General features: G+C 34.6%; 1 protein-coding gene across 10 annotated transcripts in view; it reads left to right on the top strand.

Annotated features, from left to right (window-relative positions):
- Positions 1-24,744, top strand: part of LOC129939562 (disco-interacting protein 2) — a 310,790-nt gene that overhangs the window by 212,086 nt on the left and 73,960 nt on the right. For 8 of the 10 annotated variants that reach the window (XM_056047612.1, XM_056047611.1, XM_056047608.1 and 5 more), the window contains exon 2: positions 13,479-16,482. The exons of the other annotated variants lie outside the window; for them this stretch is intronic. In XM_056047612.1, coding sequence (XP_055903587.1) covers positions 13,671-16,482 — 2,812 coding nt within the window. In that variant the 5' untranslated portion in view covers positions 13,479-13,670. The remainder of the gene's footprint in view (positions 1-13,478; positions 16,483-24,744) is intronic. 10 annotated transcript variants of the gene reach the window in all.

Genomic DNA, 24,744 nt, shown 5'->3' with positions numbered 1-24,744 from the left:
TTTTTCCAGGACCTACCATAATGTGAATATTTGATCGACTGTGGACTTTCCTCTTCTAAGACCACACTTAAAGGTACCTATCAGTTTATTAACAATGGACCTTAGACGTTCACATATTACGGCAGAGAAGATTTTGTAAGCGATGTTAAGTGCCTTCTTTTTTCAGAATCTGAAAAACAATACCAAGGTTTTATTCATCGGGAATGCAGCGGCAGACTTCAGCTTAGATATGGCAATCTTTACTTCGTCTAAATCGGAGAGGCGGAATTGTTGGCTTTCGTCGTCTATATATTAGATTTTCTTTTTAAAAACCTTAAATTGATTTCCACAAAGTTTCAAAATAGTCAATGATGGATAAAAATGAATCTTTTCATATGGAATGACTAATATGCACCTAGCTATCTAGTTTCTTCCAAAAAATTTCTTAAATATTTCGCTAAATTTTCTAAAACTTCCCAAGAAAAACTTTTCAAAAGCAAAGTAAAATAAAATGTTCACTTATTTCAGCCGCTTACTGTACACAAGAGAAAAACAATTTCAAACAAATAATCAAATGTATCTCAAGATTAACATTGAGTTCCGCATTACCACCGCCCATCTTAAGACCAATAGAAAAGAAAGTAATTAAGTTGTGTTATGATGCTAACGTACATAGGTTTTATAAGATACCACAATTTTATGAGTATGGTAAACTTAGTGCCCCCAGGTCGGACAAGATGTAATTATATTATAACTCGCATCCGTTTGTCATCTCACAGAAAATAGGGAAAGAAAAACGCTTTAAACTATTTTTGTATTTACTTTTTTTTTTCTTGTGCACATATCGTTGAAGAAAAGTCCCTCCAAGGAAAAGAAAATTACCCATTCTAAAAGATGAGCTCTGCTCTAAACTGTAATTTAGCTTCCGTTTAACGGTGCTATTAAAAAATAGTAAAGGTACTACCTTGTATCCTCCAAGAAGGTGAAGAAGGAGAGTGTTCGATGTTTAGTGCCGATGGTGCTCCAGAGTCTAATGTCCGTGTCCATGTCCAGTCTATGTTCAAAGTTCGGTCTATGTACATCTCTCCACTCCCATGCCCACCATCATCATCATCTTCATAGACATCGAACTCCTTTTAATTGCATAACAGTGATAACGATGACATCCACTTTTAATCAATTAATTTTCCAATATAAGGCAAGATTCGCTCGCTCACTGTCAGTGCAGGTATATCTGTGACTCTGTCCGTGTCCATATAGATAAAGAGGAAACCCGATCTAACGAAGATACGACAGGTGGTTGGCTTAGGTTTGGTTTGCTTCGGCTAGATAGGTTTGGTTACATAGGTTTGATGTGGTGATGCTCGTCGTGGATCTCTTCTCCTGGATCTCCGAGATAATTATCTGGGAAACCGCAAGAAAAACTACGATTTGACTATAGCTTAGTGGAGTAGACACTCTAGACGCGGCTCAATCACAACAAATCATCACCTGGCATTAAGAAGAAGAAAAAAGGAAAAAACTTAAAAACTAAAACCCAAGTGGTTTTTGAAACCAGATTCTGAAAGGCATCGGTATTTATTTTTTTTTACTTCTTAGAGGCTTAGAGAAGGTATGTTCCACCAACCAACCGTCTATGACCGTCATCATAACACGTTATAGATTTGATGATGATCTTGTTTCATTTGGTGCGGCATTTCAGGTTTTGTTTTCGATTTTTTGTTTTTTGGTTTAGTTTTTGATAAATAGCTGCAAAGTCATTAAAAAATAGACAAATTAAAATGTTAAATCGTTTTTTTGAGATACTTTTTGTATTCAAGTTATTGGAAGGAGATTAATGCGAGCATCACAGAAATAATTGACAAAGAAACAAATGATGTGGTTTGGTTATGCGGCTTTATAGATGAGACAAGTGGTCTTATTGGAATTCCGTTTTTTTAGATAAGTAGGTAGTTAAAAAAGATGCATTCTTTAAGTTTTAATTTCTACAAAAAGCTTCCTGATTAAGATTGAGTTAATCGAATAATTTTGCATACAACCGTTTTACGGTTTGACAGTGAATATAGGTTATGACTATGATATTTATAACGGAAGCTCTATAAATGTTTTGACAGTTTTATTTGCAACATGAATACGTCATATAAAATAAGATCGATGAATGATGATGCCACTGATTTCTGATGGTTCGGTTGGTGTGACGGAACGAAAAAAGAAAACTTTTGGTGAGGTCATTTTCTCGCGTTGTGGGCTTGTAGTATGGTTTTCAAGAGCTTGCTATTTAACACCGCGGAATTATTCTGTGCGGAGTTATGTGAAGTTGTTTGTCGATTACGATAACCCCAAAACAATTGACGCCTGGGAAGAACAAAATTGGCGCGTTGTTGCTGCAAAAAGTTGTCAAAAATTAGAGCTCTCGGCTGGAATTTATTTGAAACAGCCGTATCTTACACTTCCGCGAAATTTTTGCAAAGCATCGATTCTTTTAGGGTAGTTGTTGACCAGTTTTTGACACATATTGAACTTGACAATTGTTGTTTTTTAAAGTGCACAAGAGTTTATCTGCATAAACACGGTCTTTCGCGTAGGCCCAACAAAAATATTCCAGCGGTGTCAAATCGCATGATCTTGGTCGCCAGTTGATATCACCATGAAGAGAAATAACGCGGCCAGAAAATGTCTCTTGCAATAAAGCCATATTCGCTCGAGTTGTGTGGCTTGTGGCACCGTCTTGTTGAAAGTTTCAACTTGAAACCACAAATTCTCCTAGACATATTCTTCAATAACAGGCAAACAAAAGTCGGCTATCATATGACCATAACGATCCGATACAGTGGTTCCATCGTCGTTTTTGAAGAAGTAAAGTCCAATCACACCTACCTACTGAAGAGTGACTTTTTGTGGATGTTATGGCCTCTCTTCAATTACTTGAGGATTTTCAGAACCCCCTATACGACAGTTTACTTTATTAACATACCCACCAAGTGAGGAATTTGCTTCGTCGCTGATGAAAATTTTGTTCGAAAAATCGCCGTCCACCGCTTCTTGTTCAAGCACCCATTCGAAGTATCTACGAAGTTGAGAATAGTCAGCTGGCTTTAGTTCTTGTGCGAGCTTGACCTAATATAGATGTAGGTGTGGATCCAAATGCAAAACACGCCATAATCTGCCGTAAGGCAGCCCTAATTCCTGAGAACGATACGGAATTGACACATTCGGGTCTTCGGCAGTGGTCCTAGTGAAACGATGATGCAGAGACCTTACAATATCTGTAACCAATCCAGTCTCTCAAAATTCGCAATTTCTTCAATTGCTTGCGTAGTTGGACGATTATGTAAACCTTAATTTCCTTTTAAAGCACGATATGTGGCTGTGGCTGAATCACCATTTTTGTAGTAGGTTTAACAATTTGTGTGTAGTACCCGTGGTGTGATGGTTAGTGTGTTGGACTATCATGCCATAGGCCTTGGATTAAAACCCTGCTGTTTTGTTCCTGCCTCTTCCGAGGAATTGACAAATCCTTCAAGCGTAATTCTTGTCATGCAATGTGCCTTCTCAAATTAGCCCTTCGGAATCGGGTCGAAACTGTAGGTCCCCTCTATCCCTGGCAACATCGCGCCCTTGTAAATCGAAGAATTGAAAAAAAAAATATTTGCTATTATAAATTGCTTCAGCTTTTAATCTTACTTTATACAAATTACATTTAAGTTTTTGAAAATATTGACAAAGTTTTTCCCAAAAAAATACGAATTTCATCTAGAATCTAGATCAAACGGAAATGGTTCTTAAAAAAACATATTACATGTGCATTCTTATAGTTTTACGGTCTTGTATCATTTTTAAAAGATTTCGATCTTATTAAAAAAAGCCCTTTACTTTTATGCAGTAATAATAATTAAAAGTAAAAGGGTTTTGTTGCACATCCTTTAAAAGCAAAGAGACAAAAGTTCTATTTTTTAAAGCTTTACTTTCCTTATGTGAATTGAAGGGCCAATAAGTCTTCCCCTCTCTAATTTAAAAATAAAACACACTTGGTCAAATTAATCTTCAAATGCGATTCCTTATTTTGTTGTAAAATCTTAAAAGCTATGTAAGACTTTATGGATCTCTATGTGTTAGGACAGGTTCCATACGAAAATAAAACAACCACCTTGACTCTTGTCCAAATATTTGCAGTCCTCAATGTAAACAACATCTTGATTTACTGTTTTGTCAAAAATAAAGTCCTCATCAATTTTTGTTTTTGTTGTATCATCGTATCTTCAAATAGGTATTTTATAGCAGCTATGGTAGCCATGTCACGTTTTTTCTTTGGGTAAGAATTTTTCGATGTTAAAGTTGACGTGCAATGGTCAACTTTGTCAAAACGTGATCTAGAAACTTACTCAAGAAAAATAAAATAAATAATAAAGTTACTTCTCATGTAGACAGACCATATATAATAACATAGAATCTTATACTTTATTGTGCTTTTCAAAAAAGTAACAAAAAAATCATTATTTACAAGACTTTAGCTAGCACCCTCATCCTTCACACCACTCATCCAAAAAAAACAAGAAATTCTAAGGAAAAATATGTACCTATCTCATTCTTAAAGCATCAAGAATTCATGCGACTTGATGGAACTTTGTGTGTGTTTATCTTATTTTTCACTTTAAACCCGATTAGATACGTGCCAGGTTAACAATTTCAAAGATTTTATAGTTCATGGGTTTTGTTATGTAAAAGCTTATTATGCATCAGCACTAAAGAAATGCAGGTACACAAATGTAGGTAGATAGTCCACTGTAAGGTGTCATGGGACTTGAGATTATAGTTACCGCCCACACATTTTTTTGGTATCACTTTTTCGCTTAATATTGACATCACAAAATTTCACTTAAACTTAAAATGGGTATATGAAATTAACCTTTCTTGAAAAAAATTTTCCATTAAAAATGGTAAAAGCTTATAATTTTAAATGATGATTATGATGTCTTACGACGTCTTATGAGACATCCAGGCAAAGTCACTTTGATATGTTTTTTTTTTTTTAATTTTTTCTCCATCTATGTAAGACGTTTAAAAAATCGATTGAGTGCGGTTAAGACATAATTACTATACTCTTAACTTGGCAACTACTTCACTTCGATGTTATAAAGAGTTAACGAATTTATGAGTAAGCTTACATGCAGCCAATGTACTATGAAAATTGCATGAAGCATAACATCATACCTACATTCATAATAAATAACTCAAACTTAAACTATTTTAACTATAAATGTATCTTGCTGAACCAGATATTTTATAAGATGGTAATGAACTCTTTAACTGTGATAGGTAATTATAATAATACAAGAAAAAATAAAACCAATTAATGATTTGCCTCCGGGGATAGCCGCGTTATAAAAATATACATCTATGAACGTTTTGAGATTGATGTTATATGCGCACATATTTGAGGCTTTAAGACCGGAAAATATTGGCAGAGAGTTGGTTAAGGTATGTTTGCGGGAATTGTTTTATACAAATGGAATTTAACATTTACAACTCCATTTAATATCGATAATGCGAGATTGGAATTTCTGATGGATGAAATTGAAGCTAGCAATAAATTCTGTAATTATTTGTGTAAATTATGTTCCGCATTTTGAAAAGTGCATTGTTGATTTTAAAAAATTAAAGATTGTTTTTAATACTGTTTGATTGTTTTTTGAAATTTGAGTTTGAAATTTTAAGAAATAGAAAGAAAAAAAAGTAACAACATATTTGAAAACTTGAAGGTGATAATCTTTGTGTGTTTTCAAGATATTTGAGTCGACAATCTATTTCTTTCTGGTTTAAAATGTTTTGTAGATATTCAGTTTTTGTAAAAAAAGTTTTCAATTCGATTTTTCTAAACAACAAAATGACTAAAAGTTAAGAACAATATTTTTAATATGACAAATTAAGTTCGATTTCAATATCGGTTTTTTTGTTCAAGAGATATTCTAAAAATCTATTTTTACCAACTTTTAATAGTTGTTTTTTATGTATTCAAAAAAACTACCATTTGATTTTTTTAATAATTTTACCAAATGTCGAAAATGTTATTGTTCCATGTATACAATCATTTTTGAGGTAATGCCCATCTTTTTGCAAAATATTCGAAGTGGAAAAATATTGGAGATGAGTTTTTTCGATTTATAAAAAAACCTTTATTTGATTTTTTTCATATAAAATGTAATTAAATTCGCTGGTGTTATTGGTTCGAGACATACAGAATGCCTTAAGCTCTGTCCCTTACATAAACATGTCTAATTTAAATAATAAACCAGTTATCAAAATTATTTTTACAATATTTATTTAGTATAAAATTATCATAAAATTAGTAGGAAATTGTTCAAAGTGGCCACCCTTAGCCATAAAAATAAAAAATAAATAAATTACGTGGCGCAACAGTCCATGAAAAACTAGGGCCTAGTGACTAACAACTCTGAACCATTCCTGTGTGCGAGAAATGTTGTCAGGGATGGAAAGGGACCTACAGTTTATATGCCGAATCCGAACGGCTAACTTTGAGAAAGTACTCTTCATGACAAGAAGGATTTGTCAATTCCTCGCAAGAGGCAGGCATAGGAGGGATTGAACCTAAGACCCCTTGCATGACAGTTCAACGTACTAACCATCACGTTACGGGACTTTGATGTAGGTAGCAGAGCTGCTGTCTTCACGAAATCAGCTTTAAGAGACTCAATATTTTTCTAAAACTTACAGCAAACCTTCTCCTCCAAGACATTCTTTAGACTGTAGCCCAGCGGATTAAGATACGGGCTGCCCTAGGGCTAATCTTCTGCGGCGATATACCCACGTAACTTTCCTTAAGCCAAGTATTTTTTACCTTGTGAGCCAGCGGCAGAGCACAGCTTGACTAAAAAATACAGTGTTTGTCCGCAATGAAGTTGTTATTAAAGGGCTTTACAACCTTCTTTAAAACATGATTTTTATAGTAAGAAGAACGTGTTTTTACTTCCTGTTCACAAAAATGCAAATTTGCAACACCTTAACATAACACTCCATACCACTGAAGCTGAATGATCGCTTTTTTGGACTTTTTCAACCTTTTCAGCAGCTTTCTGTGAACATTTTCTCATCTGTAAAAAGAATATTTTTGTTTTCTTCGTTTGCGTGTTTTTGAAGCAATACCTTTGATCTTGTTGGTCCTATCTCATTCCGAGCTTCAGTCGGGCGCTGTCCAGTACTTTTGCGGTAAGCGCCAAGCCATTGACATTGTTCTTTATGGTATTTTCATTTCTCGAGGCATAGTTTTCTGTTTGTGGAGGGGATTTTTTCGGATTCTTTAAGCAACTGCTTCGATTACTGGTGGCGTTCTATTTTAACAAGGTTACCCACTTCTTGCTCTATCATTCTTCCGTTTCTTAGCGCGACAGATGCATTTATTCGATATTTGGAATGGTTTCGAAAATCTCGGTGGGAGTTTTACAGCGTTTGAGCAGTTTTCTTTGTTGCCCTACGCCATGTTTATCGTTTCGAGTATTTAATTCAACTAAATCATAACTGTTACTTAAGGTTTCCATTTATCGTTACATATTTTGAGTACAACAACAGATCAATAAAAAAATTGTTGGCATTTCATAAGTTAGTGACGTAACTTGTGGCATAACTACGTATTTGGGGTCAACTAAATTTTGTAAAAATCATTTCTGCAGGACGAAGTGCTCTATGAACTTCGTGATAAGTTTTTTATTTTCAAAACCTTACTGAACAGAAATGTGCACAAAGTTTGACATTCTCAACTGTCAAATCACAGACAACAACCATCCAAACTTCTGAATTCACAAAACAAATTCACCATTACACTTATTTTGGTTTCCCTTAAAGGAATTAGTTGAAAGTTTCTGATCCTTTTACCAATACATCTTGTCTGGCACATGTAAGAGCATTACCTAATTAATTAATGAAAGCCTTTTACCGTTTCAATAATAAAGAATGAATATTCAATTAATAAACCTAACATTTATTTCTTTTTCTTATTTTATTTTTATATAACACTAAACAATTATACAAATATAATTAATATTGTATATGAACTCGGACAGAAAGAAAATCCTTGCAGCATCAAATATGTATAGATATTTACTTACCTTCCTAATCAAATTAAAAGAATTCTCCTCACTCTATTAAATAACTGTGTTTTGTGTTTGTGTGATTAATATTAAATTAATATTCAAAATGATTTCATACATATATCTAAACGTCATATATACTCGTAGTAGATTGAATAAATTCTATAAGTCGTTGAATATGGAATCATTATTATGTTATTCATCATAATCATAATAGTTTGCAGAGAGTGTTGCATTAACATAGATACTCCTATAGGAACTTATAGATAGATTTAACATACACGAACAAAAAGATAAGAATACTTTATTTTACTTGCTTTACCACTTTTACCTCGTGCTAGGAGCATGAATCTCAAGTGGAAATTGATGGTCTGGCCATACATAACAAACACGCGCCGTTATGGGCAAGTTTTTATTTCTTTGTAGAATTCTTGTGCACTTAAAGAAAAATTAGCTAAGAATTAACTAGAGACAAACAAATCAAGTTCGTTGGATTGTCAAACTAGAGGCCTTGGGTTCAATCCCAGTCTGTGCGTCCTAAATTTTATTTTTTCACGGGTATTGCCTCTGGAGAGGAATTGACAAATCCTAAAAGAGTAATTCTTGCCTTGAAAAGTATTTTCTCAAAATAGACTTTTGAATTGGGCATAAAACTGTACGTACCCTCCCTTGCAATACTGGCACACATTAATGGTAGTAGTAGATCAGTAAATAATTTGTATTTCCATAATTTATTTAATTATATAAAAATAGTTTTGCTGGTTTTAAAAAATTAATTTGACAATAACTAATATTAGTTAGGTTATAATAAGGCTTGATAAATTATGACATTGTAAGCTTACGTCACATATTTAAAATAGATATAAATTATAATAGTTTTGAGAATTCAAGCAATCTAGAAACTGGGTTCTAACTAAAGCAACCCAACTGCGTGCTTTGAGCATGAGACTTATCATGTCTTGTTGACTCGAATAATGGAAGGTTGCTTATAAATATACTTCAGTATTTTCCCTAATCATTCTAAGCAGGACGTTTTAGGAGTTATTTTCTGCAATATATTAAGTGTGAATTGACGTCTCTGAAAAAACGCCCTCCATTCGTTGGCCCAGTAGATGTTCTTACAAATAATAATTTCCGAAAGGATTTTGGGAAGTCCATTAGATCGATAGCTCCATGACTCTTAATATATAAATGAAAAATGCATTTTATGGATTGTCAGGAACAATTTTGGAAGTACCGTTTCTAAGTGTAGTTCATAATTTTGTGTGTTATAAAGAAACGCTGCAGCTTCTCTACCTGGTCATACTCCTTGTAGCCCCAGACTTGTGCACAGTACATCATAATTGTTCTTGAAACTGCACCATGGATTTCAAACTAAACTGAACTAATAATAAAACTGCTTATAAGAATTTGCAGTTTAGAAACACAGTTAGAAAGTATTATAATGTTATCAGCAGTTTATATGTTAAGTTTAGCAGTTTAGAATGTTAATACTCAAATCTTCCACAAATAATCCTGTTGGAAGCTCATTGTGAAAGTCGTTCAAAAATAGCATACAAAGAAGTGCCCTCAAAACTTTTCCTTAGTTAACCCCTTTATTTGAAAAAGTAAAGTCTGATATATTTTTGCAATCACAGACAGCAGCTGTAGTGTTTTTATAAATCAACTTAAGAATGTTCATTATTTTTTGCGGAGATACCAAGCTAAGCAAAAAAGTGCGTTCCTGTTTACGTTGCCAAATACAGTTTTAAGATCGACAAAAATGGTGTACAGTGCCTTCTTCTGACTCAATTGTATTTAGATAAGACAAGTTAAATTGCAGATCTGGTCGACTGCTGAGAAGTTGTTATGGTACGCAGCTTGGTTGCGCGTCGGAAGTCACTACACCCTAGTTCTCTATGGACTGTTTTTATTAGAGTTAGTAATTCTTTTTAATTTTGACTGTTTTTTTTTTCAAAACTATTCGCGATATTGTGAAACAATAATTCATTGGGTACTTTTTAAACATCAACCATGTTTTTGAGCTAAACATCTTGAAATATTTGCTATTTAAAACGGTGAAATGAAACCAATATTTTTTCAAAAATTGTGTTTATAAAATAGATTTAAAAAGTAATGTTTGATGCTAGAAAGAAGAAATTCAACATTTTGTATGTTCTAGAGAAATATGAAAAAATTTACCTATTTCAATTTCATTTTCCGAAAAGTTATGTTCACATTGTTTTTGCCTTGTTTGACTTTTTCTTGGAAGTTAGAAATGCGGTTTTTTAAACTTCCTTTTTTATTTAAAACTAATGTTTTGAAATGTCTTTGATATTTTAAAGTTTTTGAGAGAGAGATTTTTTCAAAACTGTTCTCTTTGTATATTTTCTATGTCTCTATAGAATGTCTATTCTGAAAATAAAAACTTATTGAAATTTTTACAAAGATCAATTAAGAGTATAAATTTTAAAAAAAATGTGTACGTACTACTAATTTTCGAAATATAACGTTACCTCAAACTTTATTTTGACGCTTTAATTGGGGTCATTTTTAATCGAAATAATTTCTAAATCAACAGTTTTTTATGAAGAAAGGTTTTAAAATTTGTTCTATTGACTTAAATGAAAGTATTCCTAAGTTTTAAGTGAAGAAATTGAACTATATGGTTTTAAAATAAGAACAGGTAGATGTTATGTGTGGATGTCGTTACGTTTGCTGTGTGATACGTAGCGCCGCGTTGCTGGAATCAGATTCATCCAAAAATGCGCCTCTTCACTAAAGATAATGTTTCGGCCAAAATTGGGCCCAACTTCCACGTCTACCTACGTTTTGCGCTAACATACGCTCATATTAATAATAAAGTTTTATAATTTGAACGTGCTGTTCAATAGTGTCACTTACCATGATAATTTAGCATAAACAACTGAATAATAAACTAAAGATTTGACAGATGTCACCAAAACATACTTAACTGAAATTGGTTATTTTGACTTTCGACTTTAAATGTAACTTAGGCTAGATTTCAGTTTTATTTTACATATTCATTTCTTCAAAATTACGAAAGTTATATAAGAACTATTTAAGTTTTAACATTTTAATTGAGACATTAGTCAAAAAATTAAGTTAAAAAATACGAGATACAACAAAATTTGAATTAAAATATTTAGGTGTCTATATTTTTACACACAATGTCCTTTCGAAATACTGAGTAACATTCCACTCTTAAGATAATTTTTTTGTTGTAATACTTTCAGTCTCATTAGTTTACCCTTAAGTCCAATCTCAAACGTGTTGCTAGATAAAAAATTCTTTTAACAGCCGCACATCAAGAATGTTAAATGTTTTACTTGCTTTAGACCAAAGTACAGCTGAATTTTTTTTTTTCAATCATATCATATTTTCTGTTTTTAAACCTTAAATATATTAAAGCTTAAAAGTATTTTCAATATATTCTCATTATGTTTTAAGTAACACAATTTTCACAAAATCTTAGACTTTTTCGAAGCATTTAATTTCTTGAAATATTTGTTAACATCAAAAAACACGTGTAATGCTCCAAATTTTGCTCATTTATTTTAACAACAAATATTTTTTTGAGGGTTTCTAATGTTCGAATACATTTCAATATTTTTTTTAAATTCTACTTTAATCTGTAAAAGGCATTGTAAAAGGAGTTTCGACCGAAATGACAGACCTATCATTGTAATTCAAATATTTGAAAAAGGGGTTTGAAATTGATAGATAGGCCCAAATGTTTCATGCGTTTTGTGGTCTTATCGTTATTTTTACAAACATTGTTCTGTCTAATTAGCTAGTTATATTCCACCCATTTTAGCCGTAATATTCGCACTTCCAGGAATATTTATCAGTTTGCCCTTGAGCTCAATTTCGGACGTACTGTCAAGTATAGAGATTCTTTCTTTAAAAGCACTTTAAGAATGTGGAATGATTTGGCCAACTCTGTTTTTCCCTCAAATGTTGATGTTCAGAACCTTGAGACTAATGTGCACCTGTATCTCCTCTTAAATCCTTCTCCATTTTCCTAACGCTCGCACTGTGTTTAAATATTAACATATAAAGGGGACTAATAATACCTTGAGTGTCTGAAATTATTAACAAAAAAAACTATAATCCAATCAAACATTTTGGAAACACTTTTTTCTCTCAGTGTATTTTAATCCTTTCCGCATAAGAATTTCAATATACACCGTGATAAACTTTGTCTATAGTTCGAGTATAGATACGTTTGGATTTCACCTACTTTGAAGCACCTAGGTACGAGTACCTTTATAAATTATACATATGGCCCCGATTGGCAGGGAGGCATGCAGCACTTAGCTTTAGTTTGAGTATTCATGCATTTATATAGGGTTGGTCTAACTCTAGGTGTATCTGAAAGTATGCATCTGCGGCGGCATTCGTTGGTCAGTTAAATGTATCTGATGAAACAACAGCCATAGTAAAGTCATAGATACTCGCAGCTCTGTAGAAAACACTTGAAACGCGATGAAGCGTTTCTGAATCTGACATTCGCCGCGCCGGTTTAATTATATAATTTTGTTGTTGTTGTTTTCTTTCTTTTTTCTGACTTTTTGTTTTGATTGGATGAAAGACAAACGAAACCAACGAACGAACGAAGGAATGGACAGAGCACAGTAATTTATGTTGATTATCTATTTGGATTCGCTCCAGACACAAAAACATTCGAATTGGCATTGATAATGAGAATGACAACATGATTCGAATGCGGGGATGTCCAATACCCATCATCTGAGTCCACCAAGCCTGGAATTTGGGACTTGAACTGGATCGGGTCGGTTTGGCACGTTGTCGATTCATTGTCGAAAATTGTAAATTATGGTGTGAAATTGGTGTTTCTGCGATGTCACAGATAAACTGATGTTTATATGATTGGCTTAAATAATAATTTCATTGTTGTTTTGTGAATTGGGCCAGTTATTTATATTTCCAACCTACCTGGAAGCCCAGACATTTAAATTTAAATTGAATCTTAATTAATTGTTTGGGTGGTTTAATAGATTTGTTGAATTTTGTTATACGACAAAAGGTGTTTTTTAAATCGCGAGGTTAAAAAATGAAAGTAAACATCTCAAAATTAATTTTGTGAGAATGCGAGAATGTAAATTTTTCGTTTGTTTTGTTGAATAATTTTGTTTTTAAATGTCATTTGCTTCATTTAAATTAATTCATGTGCCTTTTGAATCGATTGATTCTTCTTTTCTTTGTAAATTGTATTCCGGGCCATCACTTGACCTCTAGATATTTTTAGGGTTTACATTTCTTACAACTTTAATTTATGGCTTAAACGTTCCTTAAGTTTCCTTTTTTGCAGTACAACAATTTAAATTTAAATAAATTAAGAAAAAAGCTCAATTTTCCGATTTTATTTTACAGAAAAAAACTATAAAAATGGTGATTAAAAAAAGACTACAATTATTATTCATCATAAGAAATCTAATTAAAATGACTATTTTAGATAAAATTGATTTGAGATAAAAATTAATATAAAAAAAGTTATAAAATATTTAAAATTAAAAAATAATAATAGTGATTTAGTGAGAAGAAAAGAAAACAAAATTAAACAAAATGAAACCACTGACATTTGAGTCAATACGAAACTTTCTTCGTACAAAGAAGAAAGCTAAAGACAAAGATGGCATCGGTGGTGGAATTATGGATGCTAGTTTCAAGCGTAGCGATTCATTCAAGCGTATCAGCATTCGAAAAAGTTATCTAGATCGGGGTCGTAAGAGAGCTGCGTTACGCGCTAAAGCAATTGGCGCCAATACAACAACTACTGGCAGCAGCAGTTGCAGTGGTTCAGGTGGTTCTGGGACTGGTAGTAGTGGCAGTGGCGGCGGCGGCGGCGGAGGCAATCATCATTATTCGCCGCCAACAACAAGTTCAATGATTGCTGAAGAGTTTGAAGCAAATCCAATTTTCAAATTAGATCGAAGGAATGATAACTATCATCATCATCACCAGCACCGTCAGCTTCAGCATCATCATCTGCATAATCATCATCAACTTCGACCAGCATCATCATCATCATCAGGAGCATCATTGGCACAAGCTAAGGCCAATAATTTTCCAGCGGCAATGATGACTGTGCCGGAGGTGAAGAATGGGATATTCATTGGATCGTTGAGGAGAAATTCTGTTGCTGAAGAAGATGAATACAATCATAACGAGGATGACGATGAAGTTGGGTATAATGTTGTTAGTAATCTTCTGGGCGGCAGTGGCAACGGTAGTATTGGTGACTGGGAGGACCCAAGGAAGCCACTGCCAAGACAAGAGACTGAAGTCCAAGTGGTTTCGGTGGATTTTCAAAATTCCAACAGTTCCGAGACGATCTACAATGATGTCCTCGAAGAAGCAGGCTATGCTGACGGAGGACGAGGTGGTGCTAATGTCTCGACGGTGTCTGTGGGAAGTTTACAAGACGACGATCGTTCTGTGATATCTGAGGAGAATATCTACGAAAAAGCTGATTCGGTTCGGTTAGACTCACGAGGCATCACGTTCAAGACCTTTACATCATCGCCATCATCTCCACCTGCCGTCAAGAACTATCTCGAGACTAATTTTGACACTTCTCAGGAGGAACTCGATGATTTTCCCACCGCCGCCGCAACAAGTTCGTCGTCAAAAAAATCAGACTTATCGTCTTCAAGTCGACAGAATGTTTCCAAGACCACACTGATTTATGAGGATCCCTTTGATCATATCCACCGAAAACAAATCAAAAACCACCCTGGGGAGAGTATAGTTATTCATATCTCTGGTACGAATTCCCCGGGACTCCCACCGACGACGTTAGAAGCACCTCCGAAAATAGTCGAATCGCCTGAAGTTCCTGAAGATCATTATCAAAAGGAACCTTCGGGTAATGCTAAGTTCACCTATGAAATCTTCAAAGAGTTACAGATGTCCAAAAATGGGCCTGCAAGTCCTGTCAAGAAAACTATCTCCCGTAGTTCGTCATTCTCCGAGGTTCACTATGGAATTAGTACGATTTGTGAAGACCCAGATCAGTCGCCGGAGATGGCGGCGGATTACAACAAATACCATTCGTCATTTTCCTACGATCCCGAAGTCGAAATGTACGACGAGGCTGATATGATCTCTCCGGACAGTTCCATACCGTACCCGCTAAGGGTGAAAATAAACCCTTTTACCAGACAAAAAGAACTGTATGCGGTCAATTTGGGAAGAATCTGGAAACAGTTGAATTTGGGGCAAGGTGAAGATCTGGATATGCGGGGAAATTTCAAGAAAAAGAACGAGTCCTTCAAGTCTATGTCTTCCCGGGATTCAGGTTTCAGTTTGACCCTGACAAAACCGAAGAGTATGTTTCGAAGGCGACATGCCCCCGAGGGGAATAAGGATTTCCGATTTCAGCGAAATTCTTCGAGGAAACGAAAGTCCCGACGAACTTTGGCCCCTATTGCATCTCCTCACGAGCTAAATCCAAGTCAAGACCACTTCGTCAAGGAGTTCGAAGAATTCTGCATGGCTCGACGGAGACGCATGAAAGCGCGGAAGGACTACGCCGATGATACATTCAACCAAGAAATCAACGATCTCGAGGCGTTTTTCGAGGAGCATCTGAAGCGTCTAAAGGAGTACTATCTGCAGCGCAAGAAGATTAACGATGCGACCTTGAGTGAGATCTACGCCGATATGTCCCCAGCCGAGGCACAGACGTTCGAGTTCCCTCATCCCGACAAGAGAGTAACGAACAACAAGAAGAAATCCAAGTGTCTGTTCCAGGAAGTTCGAACCTTTAACGACGAGGACCACCACGAAGAGGACGCCTATGCCAGTATCGGAAACCATCGGGACACTGAAGATCTGTTCCACTATCCCAAACATTGGCGCATGACTTCGCCGCGAAAAAGGACCATCGGGCGAGGTCGAAGTACCGGTCGTCGCTATAAGAAGTCTGATGCCTACAAATCCCGCCGGGAGATCTCTCTGGCCAATGTGTTTCCCTCCGTGTACGACTCAGATGCCATACCGCCGCCGTCGGGCCACCGCGGTGGACGTCGACGTCAGCAAAAACAACCCCCACCTTTGAATCCCGACGGGACTTGCTCGTATTGTTTCAAACGAATGCGTGACGCCTCACGCCGGTGCTCGTCGATCGCCAGCGATGAGTTCAGCGAGCAGGAGTTCCTCTCGAACTGCGACGTCTGCTGGAACTGTGATAACCATTTAGCCGATTGTGTTTGCGCACCGATTCCCAGCACTGACTTCTGTTCCTGCCGACATGCCTCGATGACGGCAGCGAACTCGGGAAGCCCGTCGTGCGGCCGCAAGAAGATTCGTCGAAAAAAGTCAAAACGAAAAGTTGGCAAGAATCATTCAACACTCAGACGATGCTGCACTGGAAGTAAGTTTTGCAAAAATTTAATTATTTATTCCATAAAGTCTAGGAGGGGGTGTGATAGAAGGGTTCTACTCTGTCATTTGAATTGGGTGAGCAGGCAGACGAACTTTTGTTCAAAGACCATCAGAGATAGATTTCTGAGATAAAGTGGATGCACTTGCAAATGCTTAGAAAACTGACACCTCCATCGAGCTCTTCAATATCCTACTACTCGACTCTTATCCATTTATGCAAGAGGAGTCTCCTTCGTATTATTCTGATGCTCCTAGATTCAGAATTCTGATGGCAATGTGGACAAAGTTTTAACATTTCGAAGTGAATTTTCAATGAACGCGAACAAGTGGAGTTGGCAAAAGTAGTGGCAAACAATAATTTCTTTTATTTTGTTGTCGATTTTTATTTGTTCTACGACGCTGAAGAAGTCCTTTCATAAATTTTTGCCTTGAGAATCCTTACAAAATTTTAGAAAATTTATTTCAATTATGTACATAGGTAGGTGGCTGGCGTGAGCGTCTTAGAGAACAGAAAAGATATGAAACTGTCAGTGGTATAGTGGTGGGGTAGGGAAGGAGGGAGGCAGGTCGCATTTTAGAGAAGTCAATAACAGTTGATTTTTCTTCTATTTTTCTTTTTGTTATTTTTGTTTGTTTTAGTTCGCGGTGAATAAAATGAAAGAAAATTTTAAGTAGAACGCAGAAAAGTTATATTTTTTTTTTGAAGAAATCTTTGAAGTCGTGGGCTATATAGGCAGCTTCTTAGGAAAATATTCTTCAAGGAAATTTAAATGAATTTTAATATAAATAAAGCCTGGGTTTGGATGGTGCTATTTCTATAGATATTATCTTGGGTGAAAAGAAGATTTAATTGGATATTGAAACATTTAAAGGGTGTAACACAATAAAATAAAAGTTTTGTCCAAAAAGAAAAACTTTAAATGCGACAATACGACTATAAACGACATAGAAGCTTTTTTTTAACTTTATTAGGAAGTTAGGAAGAATTCCTTGAGACCTAAAGTTAAATAGAGGCCTTCTATTTTTAAGCTAGAGAATTAAGTTAATGGAATTATTTTTAACTTTTCTAACTTATTTCAATTGCATCCACTTTATTTGCGAAAAATGTCTTGAAATTTGGTGAGTTTTAATTGTTTGTTTAATTCTTAAAAAAATAAGAACTTACTTCTGCTTGTTGGAGTCCGAAAGAAGACATTTTCTTGTACAAAGGCGTTTATTATTTTTTCATTAGAAGTTATTGGAACCTGTCCGATGATTAGGTCCCTACAATCCAGACCCTTAGAGATATGTTTATGTTTGCGTATCTACATCTTGATAACTGGTGATGTTTTAAAGACAAATTCAATCATAGACGTTCAAAAAAAAACTCATAAAATATGAAAATGTTGCTAGATTTTGTCTACATACTTGTCAAAGTTCTTAATCAAATTCATAAAGTCTCTCTGAATTTAATGGTATTTTTTAAAGTGGTACCAAAATCGAGTTAAAAAAAAGGTTTTTTAGTCTTCAGCAAAGCATGCAATTAAAATATTTAAAAAAAAAACTCTTAAGAAAAATGATTAATTCCATTGTTTTTTCCACAAATTCATTTCAGAAATTTTGTCGAGAAATTTAAATTGAACTGAATCAGAAGGAAGGTTGTACTTCATATTGGAACTATATGGCAAGTTTTAAATTCATAAAGAATTTCGAACTCTAGATTTTCATCAAAACTTGCATAGCAATGTTAGAGAAGTAAAAAAAGTGGGCCCTTCGACTTTTTTCGCCTGTTTGTCTGTTCCCGCACTTACAAGCCAAAGCATTGGGTCTATTGACTTCAAATTTAGAAATTAATTAAATTAATAATCTGAGATTTCTCGGCGTTTTAAGGTCCCTAGAATCTAAGAACCCGGAGAGATTTCGACTTCAAATAAATTTTTGTACACAAGTAACAATGCAGAAAAATGCAGAAAGAACTCTCAAGAAAATTAATTGGGTGTTTTTTGTATTATAGCAATTGAGAAAAAAAGTGAAAGTTTTGGTAAACTTAAAAAACAACCTCGGTAAAAACCTCGATTATTTTAAGAAGAAAAATTTAGTGAAGATAAGACGTCAAAAACAACGTCTGATAAAATTTTGAGAAACACTGAATTGACAGTTATTTTTTTTACAAAAAATAAGAACCACAAAACAACATTACTAAAAATTGGTTTTCTACTAAAGATCTCGTTAATCTATTTTATCATATGCAAAATATTTTTGGCCCAAGATTTTTCTGAAAGCTAAGTGTTGTTGCTTCCTTTTTTCCGACCGACTATTCTGTCAGCACCTGCAATAAAAACATTATTCACAGCATTCCAATGATGTTCGATGTCGTCATGTACTGTGCTGCTGATTGTTCTCATTTCATGAGACAGGTGGCCCCTGAATTGTTGACGGGTCGTAGGATCCTTTAATCTGGCAATGTTGAATTTGGGGCTCGTGTTATTTCGTTGGATCTTCGTACTGTAGCTGTACGCAATCTTAAGGTAACTTTGATTAAGTGTCGGCGCATCTTCTGTTTCGGACATCCCATCCAAGAGATTGCTTCTTAAGCGTCGACTAATCCCGAAGTGGTCAATTTGATTGGAAGACGCTTGCTTGTCCATCGACATCCAGCTAACTTTATGACACAGTTTGTGTTCAAACATAGTGCCACCAATCAAAATGCCATTGGCATAGCAGAAGTCAATGAACCTCTCACCATTATCATTGCAGTTGCCGACACTAGAAACACCTATCAAATGCCTTAGCACGTGGTTGTTATTGCCAACCTTGGCATTGAGGTGTCTCATAACCAAAATAATATCTCCCCGGGGAGTGTTGTTGTAGGCTTTTCCTATTTGACTGTTAAAGCATTCTTTCTATTTGTCAGATGCGAGCTCCGTCGTTGTGGCGTAACACTGTATAATGGTAACGGGTCCTACTCTACTCTGAAACCCTGCTTTGATAAGCCTTCCCACGAAATAAGGCTTCTGATTACCGTTTTTGTAAAGAGTAATCCCGCTTCTTAAACGTTTTCTGGATCATGACCAGATTAGAGCAGTGCAGTGTTACGGTGGCTTGTATTTGCCTAATCCCAACCATCACATTTCGCTTACCATTAAGATATCTATCATGTACCGCATAAATTGTATCTCTAATTGGAGGAATCTGGCACGCGGACCTTCACTTCCTGAAGCGTCCTCATATTCCAGAAACTAATCTTATTCCGGTTAAAATAGCCAAAAGTCGTCAACGCATTGTATTGCTGTCCTAAGCCAAGTTTTAGGCAATCACCAACTGCCCGATCTGCCATGCCGTAGGCACCCAAAGAACAAGTTCTTGTACTGTCTCAATAATATTTAACAATCAAAGACGTTATTATTTGTATTTTTAATTTTTAAAAAAATATTCAATTTTGAAATTCGATACCTCTTTTTGGCAGATATATTTTTAAGTCTTAAAACACATGATATGATAAAATTGAAAATTAGGCATTTTCACATTTTATTAAATCAATAAGAAAATATTCTTGTAACGTAACTGTCAGAAATAACTATTTTCTTAAGCCAGTTTTTCAAATTTTGTAGTTATTTAAAAAAGAAGACTTAGTGTCAATTTTTCAAAAGGGCATTTGACAACTTTGAATTTACTTTGTGAACACACCCTTTTTTAATAATCAACATTTTCATGATTGAAAAGTACAGTACCCATGGAATGTTCATTAGTGCGTAGGACTACCTTCCCTGCCTTTGACACCTAAAAGAGGACCTACAGTTTCAAGCCGAATATGAACGGCTAATTTGAAAAAAGAATCACTCTTGGATTAATTGTCAATCCCTCACAAGTGAGATTGCCCGTGAACAAAAGTTTTAGTTGCACCAACACAAAGCATTTCAGGCCTATGCACTTACGCCGTATTTTTTCTGCGACGATAACGATCGTCACGTTTCTGTGAATGGCCAGCATCACAAAAAATCAAAAAAAGCTAATCTTTTGAATTTGCGAACAGTTTTATCTTCTTTTCCAAATATGAAGTGCAGGTCTTTGAAAAACCGCTATTTTCTAAAAGAAGTTGCGATGTAATATGGATTGTAAGTTTTTAGATTGCAAATAGAACTTTACCATTGACTTCGAGTCTCTATCAATATAATTGTCAAATTTTGCAAGTGTCTAATTTTTATGCTGCGAAAAGATAAAAGTGTCGAATGTTTGGGAACCGCATAATTGGTATCTTCATTTTAAAACAAAGACAATGCTATTGTGAAATGTGAATTATGAAACCAAGTTTTTAAAGCTAGTACATTTTTAGGCTTCGCTAAAAGTTCTATTTCTTCTATGCTTTAGAAAACTTATTCTCTTGAGAAAAATGAAAAATCCTAACACTTCTCTACTTTCGAATCATAACCCAAAGTCAAAATCTTGCAAAATTTGTGAACGATTTTTGCCTGCATTTTTCCGTTTTTCTTTTAAAAAAAACGGTGAGGCTGTAGTTAGATTTGGAAAAGCATGAACCCACCATTTTTTAAAATATTGCTAAAATCTTAAAAAATAAAAATTGCGAGGTAAGCATATTAATACTTTTCAACTATGTCTTGAAAATCATAATTTACCTTATACGTATCTATTGATAAGTTTCACACACTACAATATTGAAGTATCTCAAGTTGATAACATTAAACCTCAAAAGAAAGCGGAAAGAAGACCAATTTTCTGTCACAGCTTCCTTCTGTCGCTCCTTAGAACGTTTTCTAAAGTTAAAATAATATTACTAGACCTTAGAAAGTTTGTTTTATGAACTTATGTCAATTATTTGAGCTTGTTATATATACCGTCATTACCTATCATTTCAAGTTATGCCAGACCTTCAAGTCTTTTGCATTAGGGAATTCTCGCAGCAAAAAAGGGACTTAATTAAAACAAATTGTCACAATTATTGTGCTACCAACCTTGGTTATAATTGTGCCAATTGGCTTGAGCGGTCTTACGCGAGTTTGATTACTTCTTTTTAGTTTTTTTTTGTTTTAATTTAAACTCTCACGCTTGAAGGCGCAATTCAGTTGAAGGTGATAATGACGGGTTTGGCATCCAAACTGTACGCTGCTGCCGTATTGTCGTCGAATGCATAGATACATATATCTACAATCAATTTCCAGTTCATTTGTGTTGAAACGGTTTATATGTTATACGATACGATAGAAGTGTAATTAAATTGCTATGACAAAAAGTGGGCGTTATGTTATTTGACAACAACGCTAAAACACCCACTTTCGACTAAAATAAAAAAAAAAAACTATCTTGTTTCTTGTGCGCCAACTAAATGCGGTGGATTGCAATTTGGCCTAATGAAAGGCGTGTTTTTCTGTTTTTAATTCTCTCATTTACATGCATAAACAATTGATTGTGGGAAAACAGAAAACACACCTTGTCCTCATCGACTTCACTACGACTTTTTGGTGACATATTTTCCAAGTTGATCTGCGTTTTCAAAAACTCTATCTAAACTATAGAATATAAACTAAACCCGATGATGATGGCTTCATTTCTAGGAGTCATTTTGGGTAACGGCCGTTGCCACCCGCCACAAATTTAAACTACATCAACTTGGCACATTCACTTATGCGAGGACCGCATATTTTCAATTCGTTTCCAATCAACCGAATTCCTAATTAACAGGCTTCGTGCGCGCGATGTCGTTTGTTGGTTTGGCCAATAATAAAACAAAAAACTGTCTACAACTAGAAGGTGGATAAATTCCATCAACTTATAGCATACTTCGACACGACGAAAGGCGGCGGGTGCGTGCCTCCCTTTAAGCCACAATTTGCCATTGGGCAGGGGAGTCAGATTCAGAATCAGCAGCCGCCAAAAATGTTAACATACATCGTTTCGTTTTGGGCTCAAAAACCGATCGACTGACTAACACCGCCATCGCCGTCGCCAACGCCGCCATCGCCGTCGCCAACGCCGCCACCGCCGCCGTTGACGACGACACCTGAAAGGGTGTGACATGCGTTTGTGGTTTGATTTGGTTCGGTTTTGGAATGGTTTAGTTATGTTTGTTCCTTTTTGTCCCGCGATCTCAAATCCAAAATCCGAATTTTCAAACCCGCAACTAGTTAGTCAATCACACAATTCAATAATCACGTGGGCAGAGACGACAACATTTATGTAGAGCTGAGGCATAATGCAGCTCTTATAGCAATTCGTATGCCATAGTGACACTTGGGTGTAATTTTGTGCAAAAAACAGTGGGGCAGGTCATGTCAGTACAAAGCTGAAATTAAATGATAAAAAAACTTGCTAATATATAGTGAGGTCGGTCGTATTTTGGTGCTACATATATATGAGCAGTATTTTTAGATGTTTTTCTTAAAGTTTAAGTTGGAAGTTATGTCGTAATTCCACTTCATAATATATTCATTTTGGAGGTAAGATTGTTATTAAAAATTGTATAGTTTTATTTTGAAACCAGAACAACAGGTTGTTTCTCAAAATTTAGTAAGATTTTGGTTAAGTTTAACACCAAAACCTGAGGCGGGGCCTAGTATCTCTTCTATCCCACAATGTAAATGCTTAGTGAGTCCCTTTAAGAACACACAAAATGTGTTTCGTTCTATTTTAAAAATCCAAAAAAAATCCTGGGTTATTCTATCTATACTCATAGCTCTCCATTGGTGTCTCAAGGGTTTCCAAATGATATTTTTTTGTAGTTAAACTACCATTTACGGAACTTGAAAAAGTTAAGGATTTTCCATTAAAAGGCCTTTTAGGTAGCTGGTACTTTAAAAGTTGTCATCTCCTGTCATTTGACAAGTAAAACAACGCTACTGCTAAAAATGGAAACCGAAATGTAAAATTCTTGAAATTCATCCCAAAATAGTTGAACATTTGTTAGTCCCAGTTTACAAACCTAAAGCACTTTTTGATTTTTTCAATCGAAACATCATATTCGGCATATTTTCACCTTGCAAAATCCAAGAATGATTGTTGAAAGGCTTCCAAATCTAAAAGTGGTCTTAAAAATCTTATTTTATCATGTCGAAAAATTACTCTAAAGGTTATATCATTTTTGTTCATAAGAATTTCAAACAAAACAATATTTTTTCTTCTTTTTTGATTTTCTCGATTTTCAATTCAAATTTCTCGAGTAAAATAAAAGTATTGACTTATAAATTATTCAAAAAAAATATAGATCTCGAAATAAAACTTAACTTGTCTTAATAAATGAACTTAACTCCTTAGAAAAATCCAATTGAATCCTTTTTTTTTTTCGAAAAAAACGACAACATTCAAAACCAACTAAAAACTGTAAAAATAGTTTTTGACTCAAGTATCTTAAGAACAAAGAAATATATTGACTTCAATCTTCTAGAAATATCGAAAAGCAGGTACGGATAGGAAGATATCAGTGTGGGTCGCATTCTGATCTTTTTTAACTTCCCATATTAAGTTGAAATTTGTCGAATTGAAAATTTTGACATTTCTCGACGTTTCAAGAGATGTCTGTGCGTGCGTGTGTACGTATGTACGTTCTTAGCGTTTTTTCGTCGTCCATAGCTAAAAAACCGGAAGTGATATCGACTTCAAATAAATTTTGATAATAGCTTTAATAAAGCAGAAAGATGCAGAAAGGGCTCTCAAAAAATTGCGTGGGTGGTTTATTTACCACAGCAGTTTAAAAAAAGGTAAAAATGCCAAATTATCTCACGGACCAATAATGCTAAAAAGTTTGTAAAAATAGATTTTCGATGCAAATGTCTTTTTAAACGTTTGAGATTATGGCTTACAACTAATTCTAACTTATAAGAAATATTGTTTTCAACATTCGATACAATTTTGAGAAAAATCGAATTGAGAGTTAAAAAAAAGACAGTACTGAAACTAGGTAAAAATTTACCTTCGACTCAAATATCTTTTTAAAAATAAAAAAAATTGGCTTCAAACTTATTTTATCTAACAGAAAATATTGTTTTCGACATTCAGTAATTTTTGTACAAGAATCCAACAGTCCATGTTTTAATACAAAAAATAAAATCTACAAAAATAGTACGCAAATTTGGTAAAAATTGATTTTCGGTTCTTGATATCTCTCAAATGTATTCTATTTGTTTATATAAAAAATAAGAACTCTTAAGAAATTCTACTTAAATTGGTAGAAATTGGTTTTTGACGAAAAATCTCGTTAACGCACAAATAGATTTTGAAATCAAACTATTTCATCATATGCAAAATATTGTTGGAAATTTAA

Source organism: Eupeodes corollae, chromosome 1, assembly GCF_945859685.1.
Source record: "Eupeodes corollae chromosome 1, idEupCoro1.1, whole genome shotgun sequence".
NCBI classification, from domain to species: Eukaryota; Metazoa; Arthropoda; class Insecta; order Diptera; family Syrphidae; genus Eupeodes; species Eupeodes corollae.
Note: the sequence above shows the minus strand (reverse complement) of the source record. Positions and strands in the feature narration are given on the sequence as shown.